General features: G+C 40.7%; 2 protein-coding genes across 4 annotated transcripts in view; one reads left to right on the forward strand and one right to left on the reverse strand.

The window, feature by feature from the left end:
* The first annotated feature begins 604 nt into the window (after positions 1-604).
* nr1i2 (nuclear receptor subfamily 1, group I, member 2) lies at positions 605-10,892 on the forward strand. Its single transcript, XM_085433755.1, has 9 exons — positions 605-758; positions 1,587-1,816; positions 4,730-4,860; positions 5,105-5,274; positions 6,512-6,828; positions 6,906-7,051; positions 9,810-9,926; positions 10,122-10,227; positions 10,317-10,892. Exons 2-9 carry the CDS (start codon positions 1,635-1,637, stop codon positions 10,471-10,473), a joined length of 1,326 nt encoding a protein of 441 aa, XP_085289881.1. The 5' UTR covers positions 605-758; positions 1,587-1,634; the 3' UTR covers positions 10,474-10,892.
* Positions 10,893-13,924: 3,032 nt separating this feature from the next.
* The window catches only part of gsk3ba (glycogen synthase kinase 3 beta, genome duplicate a), a 35,448-nt gene continuing 29,309 nt past the window's right edge, over positions 13,925-20,063 (reverse strand). For 2 of the 3 annotated variants that reach the window (XM_085433756.1, XM_085433757.1), the window contains exons 9-11: positions 18,473-18,659; positions 18,008-18,106; positions 13,925-17,211 (exon numbers count right to left, since the gene is read on the reverse strand). In XM_085433756.1, coding sequence (XP_085289882.1) covers positions 17,141-17,211; positions 18,008-18,106; positions 18,473-18,659 — 357 coding nt within the window. In that variant the 3' untranslated portion in view covers positions 13,925-17,140. Of the gene's footprint in view, positions 17,247-18,007; positions 18,107-18,472; positions 18,660-20,063 lie in introns of all 3 variants that reach the window. The other variant, XM_085433759.1, reaches the window with a different exon arrangement.

Below are 20,063 nucleotides of genomic sequence, written 5' to 3' on the forward strand. Positions count from 1 at the left end.
TGTTTTAATTTATGTCATATTTGCTACATCTGTTTTTTAAATTTATTTATATTTAGCTATGTATTTCTTTAAAATGCATTGTGCAATTTATTTCAGTTTTTTGAGGGGAAAATCACTCTGATGATGATGAAGCCTCAAAAACTAATTCAAACGTGATAATCCAGTGTTTGTTTTTTGTTTGTTTTTGATTGATTGGATTATTACAGATACCCAGCAACACACAAGCAATTAAAATAATCGCAGCTCAACATTAAATGGTGCCATTTTCCATAATGACTTTTGGTACTTATTATATATTTTGATTTTACAACGTGCAGCATGAAGACTCTTAAACAGGATTATAACTTACATTAAAAGTTCTTTTTTTTCACGTTTCCACAATTATTCAACGAAAAATTGTGTTTCATCACTTTTGCAAGAAAATCGTGTCCTTTTTTCTGTGCTGATTCCATTTCCGATTAAATATTTGGATTCGTCCTGTGTCGCTCCATCCTGGAAACGCCCCTGCGTCCGTGATCCGCGTCTACGAAGTACGACATCAGTAGGCGGTGCTGGATTTTACACAGTTTCTTCGGCTGCAGCCGGTTGTAGTTGTGGCAAACTGCCAGTATTAAACATTAAGCTGGTCGAAAGCTTGCACGACGACCTGTTAACGATTCTCTCCCCTGTTGGTCATGCTCAAAATTCCCCCTGATTAAGCGAAGTGAGGCGGGCACCTGTGGACCACGTACAGCTGTTTTGACATCTGGAATCATCAGGTGAGTGATTTGAATGACCTAAGCCAGACATTTAACCAGGTAAAGGAAGGAAAAGAGTTTACTTTATGACAACCTGTGTGGACCTGTGCACACCTGTTAGACAGGTCAGGCTTCAGTTACAAACCTGCCTGCCTGCAGGGTGGGAGTAAAGTAGGAGCACTCCCAAACAAGCATGTTTTACACGCTGCTTCAGTGGAGTGTGTGGAGTTGTGTATGCTTTAAAGAAACACAACGACTTACGTTAAAGTTGTGATTTCAGTGTGTCAGTAATTCGGAGGGATTTGAATGTTAAAATTAAAAAGGTTGCATTAAGCATTGTTTACTGGCAGAAAATACCTGAAATGTATGTTGCTAAATCATTAATCAACAGTAGCCTGTGCTTGTTTTTTGTGCAACTTACCGTTTTTCCACTGGAAAGTATTAAAAAAAAATAAAAAATTGAAGAGTCCACATTGTTCTTTGCACTTGAACATTGTGAGCTGTTCTGTGCACTTCAGAAAATTGCTCTTGCTCTTTGATGAAAATCAAGGTGATCTCCTACTGTGACCATTTAGCCACAATGAATAGGGGGTTGTAATAGACGTAAATGACTCCACAAGGAGCCTTTAGTCATATCCAGGTATGCGTCACTGCTGGAAGCAAATGGTTCAGCCACAGTATTATGGTCATATCCTTTCATTTAAGAGTATCATAGCACAATAACGTAGGATATACAGTGTGTATCCTGTACATTAACTGTGACGTAGTAGTGCTGATAGTAGTTAAACCTAAGCCTGATCTCACAGGGAACCTTTCCATTTCTTACTGAATCAATCTTGCCCAGAACAGATGTGAAGGCAGTGACGCCAGACTAATCTGATTATCTCTCGGGTGAGAATGAGCGAGAAGGCCGCTGGAGTGCAGATCATCAGTGAAGTGCTCGCAAGGCTGAATAAAGAGGATGAGGAGGAGAAGCTGACAGATGATGAGGAGTCCAGAGTGTGTGGTGTCTGTGGAGATCTGGCTAATGGTTACCACTTCAATGCCTTGACCTGTGAAGGCTGCAAGGGCTTCTTCAGGTAAAGCTCTTCAACATTTAATAACATCATGAATCAAGCAATAAATGGCTGTTTAAGGGCTTTTAGAAAACAAATAGTCCAGCTTTTATGTTTGCTGTATCTAGAGTTTCTCTCATGTTTTTAATTATATTTAGAAAAATTTTTGTCATGAAAAGAATCCCTTGTGAATGTGAAATGACAAATTAGTGATCTTCCTTCCGAGGAGCCAGACTTTCTTGTAATCTTTTAAAGTGGTCTTGAGCAATAGTTCTCCAGTCTTCCAGAAGGTCTTCCAAAAATTTTCTTTTGACATTTGCTGCTTTCTCAGTCATTTTCACTCACTCAGTTTTTGTACCTGATGAGCATAAAAGGCTCCTGGTTGAACTCAAACCAGTGTTTTGTCCATACATAACTAATAACTTAGTTCATCTAATAAGAAATATTAGATGAAAATTTGGCATATCTCAGCAGTGTGTCCTTAAGAATTTTCAGTAGAAGTAGAAGACAAAAGAAGAAGTGGCAGGGTTAGAAAAACTCCATCATCTCCAGCAGATGAACAGTTTCTAAAAGTCATGTCCTTGAGAAAGAGGAAAAAATCCAGCAAAGACCTGACACAGAGAGACACAGAGAGATGCATCTGGCCCTTCAGTTCATCCATCTGCTCTTAAGGGAAGAAAACATGCAGAAAAGGTGGAGGTATTCCAAATTACACAAGAACTGGACTAAACATCAGTGGCAACTGGTCTTGAAATTTGTGGCTCAAATCTCTGTTAATAGGTCAGGAGAGAGGTACACAGCAAGTGCAACATATTTAGCTTCATACCACAGTCATTAGTAAAACATCCAGTGGTGTTGGGAATCTTGTCAAAATTAATATAATTATGAACACAGAAAAATACCATCAGATTGCTTTTACCATCTGGAAAGCATCTGATTGGCATCCGCTTCATTTTTCAACACAGTGATGCCAAACACACTGTAATGTAATAAAGAGTACAGGCAGTCATTAATACTTTTTTTTTTTTGGTGGTGTGGGGGATGTTCATGGCATTTAATTGGCTGCTTATATTGTAAATTTTTAATATCATATAAAGTGAAACCACATTTCGGATCTTTTTTTTTCATGCCCAAAAAGTACTTTTTAAGTAGTATTTATAAGTTAATTTGAATTCAGTTCACCTGAATTCAGCACCTCTGTACTTTTAGCACCCTGTCAACCAAATAAACAGACACGCGATCGTGAGGACCGGATATACACACATACACACAAGCACATTCTCTATACTACATTTATACATATACTTGCATCTTGCATAGTATCTATATACATAGATATATACATAGATACAGTGACTATCTTGCTTTCATAGGCTCAAAATGTGAAATAAGCTCGACACCGTCTGCTCTGCAATCTGAAGGCCACCTCAGTTCACTGTGACCTGAGTAACCATGAAGTTGTAGGAGGTTGTAGGATGTTGAATTGTATTCTTTCTGTGGCACATGCAGGTTTCAGAAGACTAGATTGTGACTTGTTGACCTAGTTAGGACTGGTGTAGTTGTGTTATGAATAAGTTGAACTCTTTTACTAGGACGGCTCACAAACAGGAAATGACAGTGGTCTAGTCTGCTCGTGATAAATGAAAACATGATTTACTCTGAGTCAGAAGCTTGTTATGTTTGAAATGTGTTGTAACTACGTAACAGATATATTAACTTTAACACTAATCACATTTTCAGTTTTCCTCACATTCAGCTGTAAAACGTTTAAAATTATCTGACCTTTTGTTTAAAGAGTTTATACAACGAGAAGCTCAAGATGTCTGTCAGATAGGAAGCTGTGTGTCATCAATGTGTTATCATCATCATCAATCACTGGGAGCCCAAATACTAGAGTTTTGTAGTATTGAAGTTAACCATTTATTTTAATGGCTTTTATTTTGATTTTTAATTGAACATTATTATACTGTTCACCATATATGCTCTCTGAACTGTCTCATTTAGAAGTGTGCTCAGTTTTGTTTATTATTTGACTTCTTTAGGCCAAAGTATTCTTTATATAAACCTCACTTTGCTGCCACCAAAGCTCTCTCTGTCCCTGTTATTCAGATGGGCTGCTGTCGGTGAGCTGAGTGGTCAGATAACATTCAATTTCTGGCATAAAAGGTGGTGTCAGTGTAATATTCTCATCTACTTTGGTTCTTAATTTGACCTTCTCTAATTTCAACACCTTCACAAATTAAATCCACACAGTGCACACAGTACAGACAGTTCATTAGGTACAGGTTGCTAGTACCAGGGTGGTCTCCTTTTGCCTTCAGAACTGATTTATTTCTTGGTGGTATAGATTTAACAAGGTGCCGGAAACATTCCCCAGAGATTTTGGTCAATTTTGACATGATAGCATCACACAGTTACTGCACATCCATGATCTCCCAGACCACCTCATCCCAAAGGTGCTCTATTTTACTGAGAGCTTTTTATTGAGGGCATTTGATTACAGGGAACTTGTTGTCATGTTTAGGAAACCAGGTTGAGATGATTTGAGTTTTATGATATGGTGCATTGTCCTGTTGGAAGCAGCCATCAGAAGATGGGTGCACTGTGGACATGGTCAGGCACATTACTCAGGTAGGCTGTCATGTTTAAATGATGCTCAGTTGGTACTAAGGGCCCCAAAGTGTGCCAAGAATATATCTTCCACCCCATTACACCACCACTACCAGCCTAAATGGAGTGGAGATCCATGCATTCATGTTGTTTACACCAAATTCTGACCCTATCAAACAAATGTTGCGGCAGAACTTGAGACTGCACATTTGTTGTGCAATTTCAGTAAACTTGTGCAAATTGTGACTCATTAGATATTTGCATTAACAAGCAGTTAAACCTAAGGCATGAAGCTGTTATTTTGTGAGTGGATGTTTTTCATTTCAGACGTAACATAAAGAGGTCAAACCAGCTCCGTTGTCCATTCCTGAATAAATGTGTTATAACGAAAAACAGCCGCCGGTCTTGTCAAGCCTGCCGCATGCGCAAATGTCAGGCCATTGGCATGTGCAAAGACAGTAAGTAACATCTAAAGGCTTTTATACTTAATGTTTAAGTCACTGTAGGAAGTGTGTGGTATTATAAAAGGTGCACCCATCAGTTTCTAGAATGCTTGTTATCATTTTGCATGTTTACATCATGTCATACAATAAATTGATACACATAATTTTCATGCCTTGAGAAGAAATTATGAATCAGATCAGGTTGTTTTATGCTGACATGCTTGACATAGTAAATGCTTGTATTTTTGTGCTTGTTCAGTGGTCATGTCTGATGAAAAGGTGCAGGAGAGGAGGGTCCAAATCAAGAAGAATAAGATGCTTAACTCCCCAGTGGAGCTTTCATTCCAACAAGAAAAACGTATTCAGGAACTGCTCTTTGGTCACCGCAGCACATTCGACTCAGCATTTTCCCGCTTCAGCAGCTTCAGGGTGTGTGAGTGAATGCATGCAGTTTCAGCTCTTCCTCATTGTTACGACCCGGCTCAAAAGCCGCAACATAAAAAAAGGAGACGAATAACAGAGTGTGGGTGAGAAGAGGTTTCATCCTAAAATGGAAAACCAGGTTGGCTAAAATGGCTGGTGCCACCAAGGCAAAGACTAGTGCACTGCCGGAAAGCTTGCCTCAGGTATGCTTTTATCCACACCTGACTAGGTGTGGCCAATTAGCACCAGCTGAAAACACTGAGACGATTAGAAGCTGCAGAGGGACGTAACACCTCCTCCCTTAAAAGGGTTCCTCTAGGACCCTTAAATTTATTAAAAGCCCCTCTGAAGCCTTCAGTTCCTTATAATTAAATAAATAAAAGTTAAAGCTAACAGAAGCACAGTGTTCACGTTATAGTTGGCATCTCTAAGCATGGATGGGCATGAGGATTTGAAGTTGCCACACTGAACAGACAAAAAGTAACATGTGACCAACACAAAGGAGCACAACAGTCACAAACCCAAAATGATTACCTGATCTGCTACAACACAAAACCAAAAGTAGCAACAAATAATCACAACTAAGTGATCTGTTGTCTCCACCACACAAACAGTCACATACAAGTGGCCCTATACCACAACAAGTTACTTTAATCCAAAAAGTTCAGTAAATCAAGCGTACTAGTGACCAACCACAAACTGGAGAGCTATGGCCACACAATGATCACATCAAGGGTGGCTCAGCACCCCACAGTGTTATTGCCATCACCTGGCCAACAACACTCACAAGTGATCCAACAAAATAGCCATATTCCCCACAACACTAAAAGTCACAGCACAAAACACTCACCTCACAAGGATCTCATTAGCATCCATCCACACTGACATATGCACACACAGGGTGTGCACACAATGCCAACTTAAAAACAGCCTACCTGCCTCAGCTACAGACCATAATCAAGAATGGTCTCAAACCTCCTACCAAGTTTGGTGCCACTGATTTACTATGTGCAACTCCCAGCCTAAAACACTAAAAACAACAAAACCCTTACTTTTCCTACCCTAGTCTTCAGTGGTGTACCAGGCTCGAGGCAACTTTAAACGCGAACTCGAGAGCAGGCAGCAGACCAGAGATATAGTCTCCTACCAAACTCTGAAGCGTACCCCCACCCAGGATGGGTGGGGGTACGCCCAATCATCATCTTTGTTTTAACTTGTGTAATTGATCTTTGATTTTTTTCAGCCTATGGACCGAAACATCCTTCCTGTGAATACGCACAAGCAGACGGCAAGCAAGCTCTTTAACCCTCTGACCGAGTGCCCTAGAAACAGCTGCAGCACTGCGAGTAAATCTACCACCGAGCCCACATCATCGCCATCTGCCACCTCATGCTCTTCATCCTCCTCCTGTTTCCACAGTTCCATTAAAAAACAAGAACACCACATACGGAATGACGTCGAAAACAGATGTGTTTTCACTGCTCTTCCGCATGTGGCCGACCTCACGACTTACATGATCCAGAACGTCATTAGCTTTTCCAAAAGTCTCCAAGACTTCCGGTAAATGTGTACATCAACGGATATTTATATTCAGTCGGCACGTTTTCGACACTTGATGTCAAACTGGTGTCTTACAGGTCTCTTACCATGGGAGACCAAATATCTCTGCTGAAGGGAGCCACGTTTGAAATAATGCAGATCCGCTTCAACATGGTGTTCAACTCAAAAACGAGCACATGGGAATGTGGCCATATTACATACTGCATAGATGACGCTGTACGAGGTAAGACTTCTTACAGTTGGATGGATTAGATTAGATTAGATTAGATTAGATTAGATTAGATTAGGTGAAGTCAGACTGTCACTTAGAGTGGCCACTTTCCTGAACACTTGTGACAAAGCATCATTTAAAGAGAGATTTAAAAAAAAATTCTGAACAAAGTCAGTCAGTGGGACTTGACCTCCAGACCTGAAAAATGAGACCTATGCACAAGTGGCAAAAACTGCAGTTCCTCTAGGTGCCACTTGAGGCTGGCTCAAAAAGCAAGTCAGTTCCCAGACTCCCACGTTAAAACTGCCAGCCAGTTTAGCAAGTTTACAACCTGGTACAAAAAAAAAGTTTTGGCTTCTGTGGATAGTTTCCTGCTTCATGTGTTCTGAGGTGAGAGGTTTTAACCACTCACTCACCTTAATAGTTGAGTTTGTTGAGTTGATTGATACCTGTCCTGGCAGTGATAGGTGTCTGGTAGGCTTGATACTACTTGCAGTAGCTAATTGTGATGTTGTATCATCTGGAGCATTTTTAATAGTTTATCTGACAATTATTATGGCTTGCTGTGTGTTTCAAACCATCCCAGAAGAGAAGAGCATGTCCTGGATAATCCTCCTTTCTGACATGTAAATTAGAAAAGTTGAACTTCATGTTTTATACAATATGGCCTAAAATGAGCAACTGACTCTACACACTCAGGAAAATCCAATGTTAGGCTTATTGCTGAATCTAAATAGGTGTGAATGGTTGTTGCTCTCTGTCTGTTAGCCTTGCGATGTTTGGTGTAACCGTCCACTATTTCATTGGCACCTGGAATAGGCTGCAGCCCCGGGGTGAGCCTGAGTTGGATAAGCATGATGAATGAATGAAGCCTCAAGTGGTCATTAGAGGAACTGCAGTTTAGGATAGTGGAGGATTAGGCCTAATTAGCTCCCTAATCATCTGCTGTGTTAGCAATCTCGAGGTGCTTTTTGGTGCTGGCAAAGACTGCAGCGGTGTATGAAAGCTTTTGCTGAAAAAAGTGTGACAATGAGTGGCTGTGCAGTTTAAAATGCTGACGTACTCCAAAGAGTGTGAGAAACTGCAAATGTAGGTGCAAATTCTTTGAGTTCTCACTGTGTTTCACTGTTCATAAAGATGGACTTAGTGCTTATAACCAAGTCAATATACAAAAATACAAAATGCATTCAGTAATGGAGACAATTATGGTCTGTTGTTGATTGAATTGGAGTAACTCTGAGGTGTGTGTTGTCTGAGGACTCAAAGTAACGTCCCTGATCACAAATTCTGTACACCTGATTAAATAACATGTAACGTGTACTGAATGACCTTTGCCCCCGCAAAATGTTTTTTCACTTGATGAACACGTTGAGTCGTTATTCTCTGATCTCGCTAGTTTTTTGCTTTTAAACTATATGTAACGTTGCAAACTGTTATTAAACAGGAGTAAAATGAACAAAGAGAAATTTGACGCTCCTAACATGCATGCACATGTTGCACTTTTATTTTTGAAGCAGTCAGACAACAGTCAGTCAGTAACATGTCCAGTCTGTTATCACTCTTGTCACATGTTCTCACACGGTGGTGTAATATGACTCCTTAAGAAACACTCACTGCAATGCTGTCAAACTGGTTTTTACTTCTTTCGATCCAAAGTGCTTCACAAACGCGCTGTCTGAAGGTTTCCTTTTACTATTAGACAAACAGCTCTTAGGAATAAGGAATTCACACTGAGCACTAGGTGAAAGTTGAGATTACAGGGAATATAGCTCTGTTTAATTTTCAAGGTGCTGACCTGCAGTTTTCACACTGGATAAGGTGTGCAGCTACAAATATCCATCACAAAGGTGTTTGCTCTTCATGCTACTTTACTTGCGAGTTAACTGCTCAGACTGACCTATAAGTAGGTCACACAGAGAACAAACACTAAAAATAGCACTTCCTTGTTTTGTTTTTTTTAAAGGAATGAAAATACACATAAACCATAAATGACATTTGAACTACAGGGGTCTTTGGTATAAATGCTTTTATAAATACTTTGTATTTTGTTTATAATCTGTTAGATATTATTTTTTTGGGACTGGTGCAATCTGTCTGGCAAAGCCAAGTGGAATAACTGTACCTTTATTTCATCCACAACAACAGAAATCAGTATAAAATGATGTCTGACTGATTCCAGTCAACACACCAAGGATATCCCGACTATTCCGCTGGCTTTTAGTTGTCTTTATTGGTGCAAATTCCTGTCACCGTTTCAGTGCTCCTAGGCTAACAGCATGTCAGTTACATTTATAAGCCTTGTGTGTTGGAAAAACTGTAGGGAAGTTGTGGCAAATCACCACCCCTGGTTTTTTTAGAACTTGTGCAAAAATAGTTTTGCAAGAATGTCTGGAAAATCCTGCAGCATGTTCTTGGAGCGCATATCTGACTGGCATACGTGTTTTGTGTATTTGGTGAATATTTACTGTGTAGCTGGTAGTTTTGAGCTCATCGTTCTCCCTGATTTTTTTTTCCTTCCTAATTGTGGATAATTCTGCATGAATGAGCTTTTAGATTGTGGTTTGCCTGTACATGTGTTGCACATTTTCACACATAAATCCCTGCCAGAATCACCTTGATGGTAGCTCACTCGAAAGTGGGAACTAAACATATCCATTTGAATCCGTTTCTTGGAGTGTGGAGAAAAGTGGGAACAGATCAGACCTCAGTGGCCCTCAGACTGTCCTTCCGTATCTGTCCTGCTCCTGACCCGTTTTCCTGTGTTTTCCAGCGGGATTTCAGCCATGTCTGCTGGAGCCTCTGTTCAGATTTCACCACACCCTGCGCACACTGGGCCTACAGGAGGAAGAATACGTTCTCATGCAAGCCATGTCTCTGTTTTCTCCAGGTGATGGTCGTTCTTCAGCAGTTCATCCCAGTCCTTGCTAGGACCAAATCAATAATTAACCAACCCTGTAAATATTTAAACCCTACAAACAGTGTGCATTTGTACCCAGCCCAAAATAAAAATGCATTCTCAGATTTTCCTCAGGGCGAAGTGGCTTCAAATTAAAAGAAATTTGTTTTTTACTTGATTTGCCAGACCGTCCAGGCGTGCAGCAGCACAGCTTGATTGACAAAGTTCATGAAAACTTGGCGCTGACGCTAAAAACCTGGATTGACTGCAGGAGAACAGGTCCAGAGAAACAGTGAGTGAAATGTCAAATTCTCGCCCCTTTCCAGTCAGTGTGAAATGTTTTTACATACTGCAGTTATTGACTTTTCTATTGTATTTCAGCCTGCTGTATCCCAAAGTGATAGCCTGCTTTACAGAGATGAGAACAATGACTGAGGAATACAGCAAACAGATTCTACAGATCCAGGACATCCAGCCTGACACCATCAGTCCTCTCATAATGGAGATGGTCAGTAAAGGCTCCTGTAATGACTTATGAAGAGTGTGCTGTACATGAGCAGCACAAGCACTGTTAATGGGGACGCTTAAATGAAAGTATCCTATTGTTATTTTACATGTGTCGTAAGAGTGAAGACTGGACTCGGGAGACAGACACTATCTCTACTTTTAAGATTAGGCTTAAAACTTTCCTTTTTGCTAAAGCATATAGTTAGGGCTGGACCAGGTGACCCTGAATCCTCCCTTAATTATGCTGCAATAGACGTAGGCTGCCGGGGATTCCCATGATGCATTGAGTTTTTCCTTTCCAGTCACCTTTCTCACTCACTATGTGTTAACAGCAGTGTTGGTCAAGTTACTTGAAAAAAGTAATCAGTAACTAATTACTGATTACTTCCCCAAAAAAGTAATCCCATTACTTTACTGATTACTTATTTTCAAAAGTAATTAATTACTTAGTTACTTAGTTTTTAAAAACACGATTTACAACCTGAATAGGTGATAAAGCGATAGATCTTTCAGCCCAATTCTACTTTTTCTACATAATCCATCATACAAAATGTAATCAAATGGATATGTCTCTTTTTAAAACTTGTTTTATTAGTTTTAATCTTTTAACTTTATGCATCAAGCAAAGATTTAATTATATGCAACATTCTCTGACTTGAATAAATTAGTTTAACATTTAAACCTATTATCTGCACATTCCAGCACATAAAATAAAATATTTTTTTGTGTTTACACTCACTCTTTCAAATAGATGCAAGTAAAACACAGCAGAAAATAAATAAAGTCAAAGACTCAGCGGTCCTGTTGCTCTATTTTCACCTGTAAAGCAGGACTGGGGGTAGGCGGAGGTTTACCCTGGTGCAGGTGTGCCGCGGTCAGTTGAAGAATCCGCGAGTTTCTCTGTGAGTTTCCCATTACGTCATAGCGCACTCGGTGCTTGCTTGGAAGTTTAGGGGGTTTTTTTCGCTGTAAAAAGTTTTCTTCCCACGTACGATGGACGCTAATATTTTTGTCACTTTTTATGGAATCAAACTCAAAGTAAGGTCAGTACTTCCACGCTTTAAACGCTGCACGCTCATACTCTCTCCCGCAATCGATATGTGATCCATTGTTGATCTGCACACAGCTGTTGTCACTAACGGCGCACTCGCTTACGTCACTGTCGTGAGACATTCTCGCAAAAAATCACGGTTTTAGTAACGCAGTAACGCAGCGTTCCTACGGGAAAGTAACGGTAATCTAATTACCGATAGTAATCCCTTACTTTACTCGTTACTTGAAAAAAGTAATCAGATTATAGTAACTGCCCATCTCTGGTTAACAGACCTCTCTGCATCGAATCATATTTTATCCTGTCTTCCTTCTCTCACCCCAACCGGTCGCAGCAGATGGCCGCCCCTCCCTGAGCCTGGTTCTGCCGGAGGTTTCTTCCTGTTAAAAGGGAGTTTTTCCTTCCCACTGTCGCCAAAGTGCTTGCTCATAGGGGGTCATATGATTGTTGGGTTTTTCTCCGTATCTATTATTGTGCGATCTACTGTACAATATAAAGTGCCTCGAGGCGATTTTTGTTGTGATTATATAAATAAAATTGAATGGAATTGAATTGTCTTAAATATTGACAGGACAAAAATATATAGGTGAGAGGGAGTGAACGAGTGTTGTCAGTGTTGTGACTCCGAAAAAGCTGCTTTTTAAATGTAGAATTTTGTTGTTGGTCTAGTTTTGTGCTTTTGGTGCCTTAATGTTCATTTATTGTAAACCGTGATGAATGAAAAATGCTTGACATGAGCGTTTCTGATGGCATATAAAGACAAACACTGCCCCCCTCTGGCCACACACAGAAAAACAGATTCTCTGTGAGGCTGATCTGCACTGCAAACATCTGGACTGTCCTGAAGTTTTGTTGATCACTTTTGATCTAATGGATTAAATAAACACGCCCCAAGGGAGGAACTTTTTATTTTGTCAGTTCTTTGTCCACCTTAATTTGTGATGGCAGACTCGAGTCTTCTCTTTGCACTAAGGAGAACTTTTTTCATTATGTGACTTTGAGAGTTGAGAGTTTTGTTCTTCAAGATTTCTGTGTACAGTACCCGGCAGTTGTTCCATTTGATTCAGATTAAGCAAAAGGACACAGTTTTTTACTATTTTTCTTTCAAGAACTAAGAACATCCAAAGCGATTTTCAGCTATTGCCTTCAGATCATCATTAAAGGGCAACTTTTAATGGGTTTGGGTTGAACTTGAAACTGGCACTCTAACTGAAATCCTTGGATTTACCTGGCACAGAATACCTCCACATTTGTTTACTTTTATTTACTATAGACTTTGTGATTCACTGTTGATGCTTCTGTTATCTCTGTGCATCATGTTGTAATAAAGATATTCTTTTTTCAAACACATTTATTTTAAGCCAGTGCATCATTGAACCATTAGCAAGGTTTCAGACTCTTAATATGTAAACATAAATCTGTGTGAATCTATATGATCATATGAGTTTTGCCATGCTGGTTTTGTAATATACACAAAAAGACACTCACTAAACACTTTAACAGATATGTTGTGAAAGTATCAGGCTGGTCATGGTTTGTTCTTCAGAGTTGACCTAATTCTTTGTGGCACAGGCTGAAGTGCTGGAGACTTGATTGACATGACAGCATTACACATCTGGTGACTGCGGAGGCCAATTAGCTACAGTGACTTCATTGTCATGTTCAAAAAACCAGTTCGCAAAGAAAATATCCCTGAAAACTTTACACCACCAACAACCTGAACTGTTGATACAACGCAGGAGGGATCCACGCTTTTAAGTTGTTCACAAAATTTTTTAACCCTACAGTCCGAACACAGCAGCAGAACTTGAGACGTCAGGGCAGATGTGTTTTTCCAGTCCATTTTTGATAAGCCTGTGTAAACTGTAGCCTCAGTTTTCTGTTCTTAGCTGAAAGGAGTGACATCCAGTGTGGTCTTCTGTTGCAAGGTTCGATGCGCGTGCATTCAGAGATGGTCTTATGTATCCTGGTTATATCCACTGGATGTTTTCTCTCTCTCTTAATAATTCTAAGATAAATCTCTGTGAACTCTAGAGATGGTTGGGTGGTAGAAATCAGTTTCTGTAATAGTCAGATAATCCAGTCTGGCACCAACAACCACACCACATTCAGAGTCCCCATTTTGCCCCATTCTGATGCTCTGTTTGAAGTTCATCAGGTCTCTCGACCATGTCTACACACCTAAATGCACTGAGCTAGAGCCATGTGATCAGCCGAATACATATTTGCATTAATGATTAGTTGAGCAGGTCTACCTAATAAATTGCCATTTACAATATATAATATGTGTCCCTGCCACTTCAGCAATGTACATACATGTCAGATATATTTAAGCTGCCACTACTTTGGTTTGAATTTTCTTTAACAAAATCGATCCGATGTCTACAAAGTGACGGGAACAAACACAGTAAAAGAATCTCAAACAGACAAATTTCATGATCATTTCCAGGCTATCCTACTCTTTATTTAATGCAAATTACAGTACCAGGGAACTATTCCTCGGAGCACGCAGAGGGAATATTTACAGAGGCGCACATTTAGCATACCTTCACAGAACAAAAGGAAAAAACAAACAAACAAAAACAAACAAACAAACAAAAAAAGAAATCGAAATTTCAGTCACAAACAGAGGCATTCAAGTAGTAGTACTGTTATACAGGATGTTTTTGTAGTATTTTCTTAAGATTCTTCTTTTCTATTACCCCAGTTTAACCCAGTCAGCATGACACTAGTGTATATGTCAGTATAAGATATTATACTAGCTTATACACTTTTATTCTTTTTTTGGTAGCCATTGTGGTGCTTTAATTGAACTGGAGTAAGAGGGCAGGGGTGAAGTGGTCCAACCTTCTGGTGGAGGGTAGCAACACGTTCATGAATGCAAAATTACAGCAAGCGGGAGAGACAGGAGAAAGGCTACATGACTTGACCCCTTAGGTGCTACTGAATTTCACCCCCCTGAATACTCAAGAGCAGGAGGAGAAACAACGAAACATCCAAAGAGAAGAGAAGAAGAAGAGTTATTGCCTCTGAGGATGGCTCATCACAACATGATGGTTTGGCTTTGGTAACAGAACCAACACTGCGAGTAATACAGAAACTGCACTGTATCGAATATAATATATGAGGCCTTTTTTTTTTGATTTTTTTTTTTGTTTAAAACCCTGCTGCCGTCCACAGCACACCACCCACCCACTTCATACCCCAAATCTGTGCCAGGACTGCAGTACACGTGTATGTATGCGTGTGTGTGTGTGTGTGTGCCCCCCAAGATAAAACATCTATTAAAATAAACACCTGTCTACTATATCTTCAGTTAAAGAAAAAAATATCCTTACAATTAACAATGTCTGTATATTACATTTAGTGTGCAATGAAAAGAGCAGGAGGGAGAGGATGTGCATCGGGTGGAAGAGGGGGCGCGTGAGTGAGCACGCGGACAGCAGGACATTCAACAGCACCAAAAGGGAGAGTCACAATATCAGAGGGGGGCGGTGACAGTGGGGGTGGGGGGGTTGATGGCGTGGGCTGGGTGAGGGTGGAAACAAGGCGAAGGTGTATGAAAGCAAAGGCACTCCAAACTATAGTTACACTATACATGACTAGTTCTTGTTACAATAATACAGCTGTAATCTACTGTACTGTACAGGTAAGATTGAACATATGGCTGGATAAAGCTGATCATCGTCGTCGTCATCTACAATATCCATACACAACATCAGTTTTGCCCTGATTCTGTTTTTTTTTGTTTTTTTGTTTCATTTTTTTGTTTGTTTTTGAATCTTTTTCATCCGTTCCCTCACCCTTTGTCATCTTTGTTTTTGCTCATAAACAGTACATGGGTCTGCATATATACATACCTTGAACACAACATGGAAGAAAAAAAAAATCAACATAACAACATAAAAAAAAACAACATACAAGTCATACAAGTCAGAATTTTGGTGAGGAGCATTTATACTGCATGTACAAATTCAGTTTTTCTTTCTTGTGTGTGTGTGATTTTTTTTTGTTTTCTGAATTTTTTTTTTTGTTGGTTTTATCTTTTTAATTTTTTTGTTTAAATGTAGTGAGTATTCTCCGTAAATAAGACGATTCGTCAGACTGTACCGAGTGGCTCTATGTGCTGCGGGGGTGGAGGGGGACAAAAAGAAAGGGGCGCTCCGGTCGGTGGTCGCAGCGCACGAGGCAGCCGGTGGTGCGCCGAAGACCGCGGGCCGAGAGTCGAGCGTGAAAACCAACCTCGAATTCTTCACAGAAACGGCGAGAGAAAGAGAGAGGGAGAGAGGGAAAAGGGTGGGGGACACGTTTGTCTAGACGCTGCACTGTCACAGAAACACTGTTACAGACAGAGCCAGTACAAAGACGGGGAATAGAGCGATGCCCTAAATCCATCTACAGCCTTAATACAGACGACACAGGGAAGTGGCTGCTGGAATCTAACCACACTCCAGCAAAGAAGAGAACAACAACAAAAACAGAAATAAAATAATAACAAAACACCACCTTATCTAAATCTATTGTCTTTAGGCAGCGGCAAATATTGCCACTGCTCTGCCAGATATGAGCTCACCATAAATGATTTCTGAACCATTGTAGTTAATATACATATATCTATATATACTTTTTATACATAAGGAAAAGTAATATATAAACTGTGTGTGTATGCATGTCTGTTTTGTATTGTATGTATATATTATACAAGCACACAGGACCAGATACATGTCACATCCATCACACGTGGCAATCCAAAAGACGTCTGCCCAGGAGTACAAAAAAAAAACAACAAAAAAGAAAATAATTAAAAACAAAGTTGAATAAAACAGATCGCCAACCATTTTTAAAAATAACCCCGGGCAAAGAAAAAAAACAAAAAAACAACACTGTCCAAACATGTCCTCCCAAAGAGGACTGTTTCTTCCCACATACACCAGGATCATCATGCATCCATGTGTGTGAGGATGTGTGTGTTTGAGGGTGTAGGTGTGTGTCTGTGTGTGTGTATACGCGTGCGTGAGCCTCATGCCTTGTCTGCGGAAGTGGATGTGAGAGGGCTTGGTGGCCCCCAGGTGATCCTACCATACTCAGGCCATGCACTACAGAAAGAACCAAAAGGGGGGCGGGGCTCGTTTTTGTTTTTTTCGAGGAGGAGGGGTTGGCCAGGGGACGGAGGGGTCAGAGGTCAAAGGATGCAGAAAAATGGAACAATGGAGAGGGAGGCCAGATAGAGAAAGGGCAAAAAAGGGGGAGAGCTCAGGACTTTTCTACAGATTGTCCTCTTAGCAGGCTAGCATTGTGTATACGTGTACAGTGTACTTTTTAAATCAACAGTACAGTCGATAACATCTTCGGCCCTGCGCTTCACTTCCCTGTCGAGAGGGCACGGAGAGGCATCTTTGACGGAGGATGGAGAAGAGTTCAAACAGCTTTATGTTGAGGCCGGGTTTGGGGATAAGAGAGGCAGACTGGGGATGCTAGGTTTGTGGTCAGTTAGCTGTCGAACCCGGCCTGCTTCAGCATCGCTCCGCTGCTGCCGGGGAAGAGGAGCAGGGCAGAGCTGAGCTGAGCAGAGCTCACCCCCTGGCCAGGGCAATGGAGAGGCTGAGGGCTGGGGCTGAGACCGGGGCGGGGCAGGTGCTCTGTGGGCTCAGGAGGTGGAGTTGGAAGCTGAGGCAGAGGCGGTGGTGGTGGTGGGACCTCGCTCTGTGCTGCTGCCATCTATGAACAGGAAGAGGAAGTGCTCAGTTGAACAGCTGGTTTAGAGATAAAGGTAGAAAAAGAGTTACAGAGACACAATGAGAGCGAAGGATACAAATCTGTGTATACAAACCACACTGAACAATATAAGCAGCAAATGTGAATCGATAATGCTACGCAGGTTAAACATAAGCATACATGAGAAGAAAGGAATTTTAAATTCTGGAAAAACACACAATTTAAAAACAATTAGAAACCCCATGGATTGATGGGAAAAAACACTAAACTTTTTTTAGCAGTTCTTTGAAGTGGAAACGCAATAATTAATGAATGTGAAGTAAGCTAAGCATGTCACATGACTGGGAGTGAGTTTGGGCCTATGGTGTCGGGCAAAAGCCGCTGCTGTAATAGAGCACAGTGCGAAGAATTTATAGCAAAAAACAAAGCAAGGGTGTCACAATTTAAAAAAAACAAAAACTCAATTATCTTGTTTTATTAATAATTAAAAGCCAAACTCACAGCTGAAAACACCTAAGATACTGCCAAACTGAGGTGGCATGTTAAGTAAAGTCAACCCTTCGACGAAAACAGCATGTGTTGTTGTTTGCAGCGTTTAGTGCTCGGAGACATGAGTGCAAAACAACTTCTGGCTTAAGTTAAATTGAACTTAAATTGAACTAAAGAGGCTGACCTTTAGGGGATGAAATTGCTTACTGCTAATTTGAAAAACAAAGCCACAACCAGTACTTCAAAGTAATAAATATAGAGCAGCTAACCACATAAAACAAGGGTCTGACGGAGGTAGCGTGGCTCTAACCTGTGGTGGCAGATGCATTGGTTGGGGTAGAGGCGGCAGCCTGGCTGCGGGCGTGGGCAGGGATGAGTATGGAGGCCAAAGAAGGATTACTAGATAGTTCTAAAAGAAGAAGAACACACAATGCATTACCACATTATGCTGTTACAAAGTTACCTGCAGACCAGCGATAACGGATAAATGCTACTGTGAATACGAGATAACCGATATGTCCCAGAAAAAAAAAAATATTTAAATGTACTTTATATTCTTCTAAAAAATCTGTTAGATTGGAGTATCTAAATAAAGTAAAGTGAATTATTCAAAACAGAAAAACTTTAAACCCTCAGGGCTTTGGATCCCCCTGAATTTGTTATTTTAATATTCGTGTTTAAACCGTATTTACAATGCAAATGGGACTTTGGGAGAGGTGTTATTTTTTTAAATGAATGGTTTCTCTTCCGAGGAATGCTTTGTGAGTGCGCCTACCCTGGGTAGTGAAGTTGAAGAGCGAGGGCTTCTCTCGCCCGTTGGGCAGTTTGATGCTGGGGTCGCGCAGCTCGTCAAAGAATGAGTGTGCGCATGCCTCTAGGGGTGTTAGGCGGGCCGTGGGCGTGTACTCCAGCAGGCGGGAGCACAAGGCGATGGCCTCCGGAGGCGTACGTGGTCGGAACACCTGAACGTCAATTCGAATCAACAATGAGAACATCACGAGTTTCCAAAGAAAAGAGACATTTCAGTATTTTTAGCACAAACGCATATACAACACACACACACACACACACACAGAGCATATGACTGGATGAAAAATGAATCTTTACTAATATCCTATGAAAGCTAATGCACTTTGACCAATGCATTTTTTATGGCGTGCTATGAATGAATCAGTGGAAGCATATGACTGCTGTAGCAGTGAGTAGCAAATGAAATGCAGCTGCAGAGAGCGACCACAGCGAGGCACGTCGGAGGTGAACAGGAGGGCCTGATAGCCCTGCTCCCTCCTGATTGGCTAATTGCTTTTTCAAATAGAAGAGCTGTGCTTAGCTAAGAAAGAGAGACTGTCCTTTAGATTTTAAAACCTGTTTAGTTCTCAAGATGAGTTAAAACAAGCAACGAGGCAACATCGTGATGTTGGGAGGTAGGGTGGCAGTTGATGAAGTAACTGACTGAAGCAGGATAGCACAGGTTTAACATCAGTCCACTCTAAAACATCAGGCAGATCTTATATTTGCTTTGAGCCTGTGCCAAAGCTCTGATGCTGCTGATAATAGGCCCAGACATTGTGCTACAGGTGGTCAAGAACAAAGAAAGTGGTTGTTTTCAGCTCGATGAACCAGTGCGTCATTATCAAACTCCTCCCCTGAAGCAAGTCTTGCAACTCGGAAGTCGTGGTTAAATGCTTCAGTTGTTTTGAAGCATCGGGTAAGTCAACTTTCATTTCAGGGTTAACTGCTACTTTAAAACGGCATGTTCTGAATCACCAGTCAGATCCGGTAACAAGTGTTTAAAATGTAGAGTTCTACCAGCGATGGTGTTGCATCCTTCTCCCTTCTTGCTCTTATAAAGTCTGATATTTTTTTCTTTGTTCAAATAATTATTGGGACTGAAAAAACTTAAAAACCAATAAAATATAGAAACTGATGGGTGCACCTACAGTGACTTACAGTGGGGCAAAAAAGTATTTAGTCAGCCACCGATTGTGCAAGTTCCCCCACCTAAAATGATGACAGAGGTCAGTAATTTGCACCAGAGGTACACTTCAACTGTGAGAGAAAGAATGTGAAAAAAAAATCCATGAATCCACATGTTAGGATTTGTAAAGAATTTATTCGTAAATCAGGCTGGAAAATAAGTATTTGGTCACCTCAAACAAGGAAGATCTCTGGCTCTCACAGACCTGTAACGTCTTCTGTAAGAAGCTTTTCTGTCCCCCACTCGTTACCTGTATGAATGGCACCTGTTTGAACTCATCATCTGTATAAAAGACACCTGTCCACAGCCTCAAACAGTCAGACTCCAAACTCCGCCATGGCCAAGACCAAAGAGCTTTCGAAGGACACCAGGAAAAGTATTGTAGACC

The sequence above is a fragment of the Copadichromis virginalis genome, linkage group LG16 (genome assembly GCF_057382275.1).
Source record: "Copadichromis virginalis isolate Kocher_CV1m ecotype Utaka linkage group LG16, C_Virginalis_male_GT1.1, whole genome shotgun sequence".
Lineage (NCBI taxonomy): Eukaryota > Metazoa > Chordata > Actinopteri > Cichliformes > Cichlidae > Copadichromis > Copadichromis virginalis.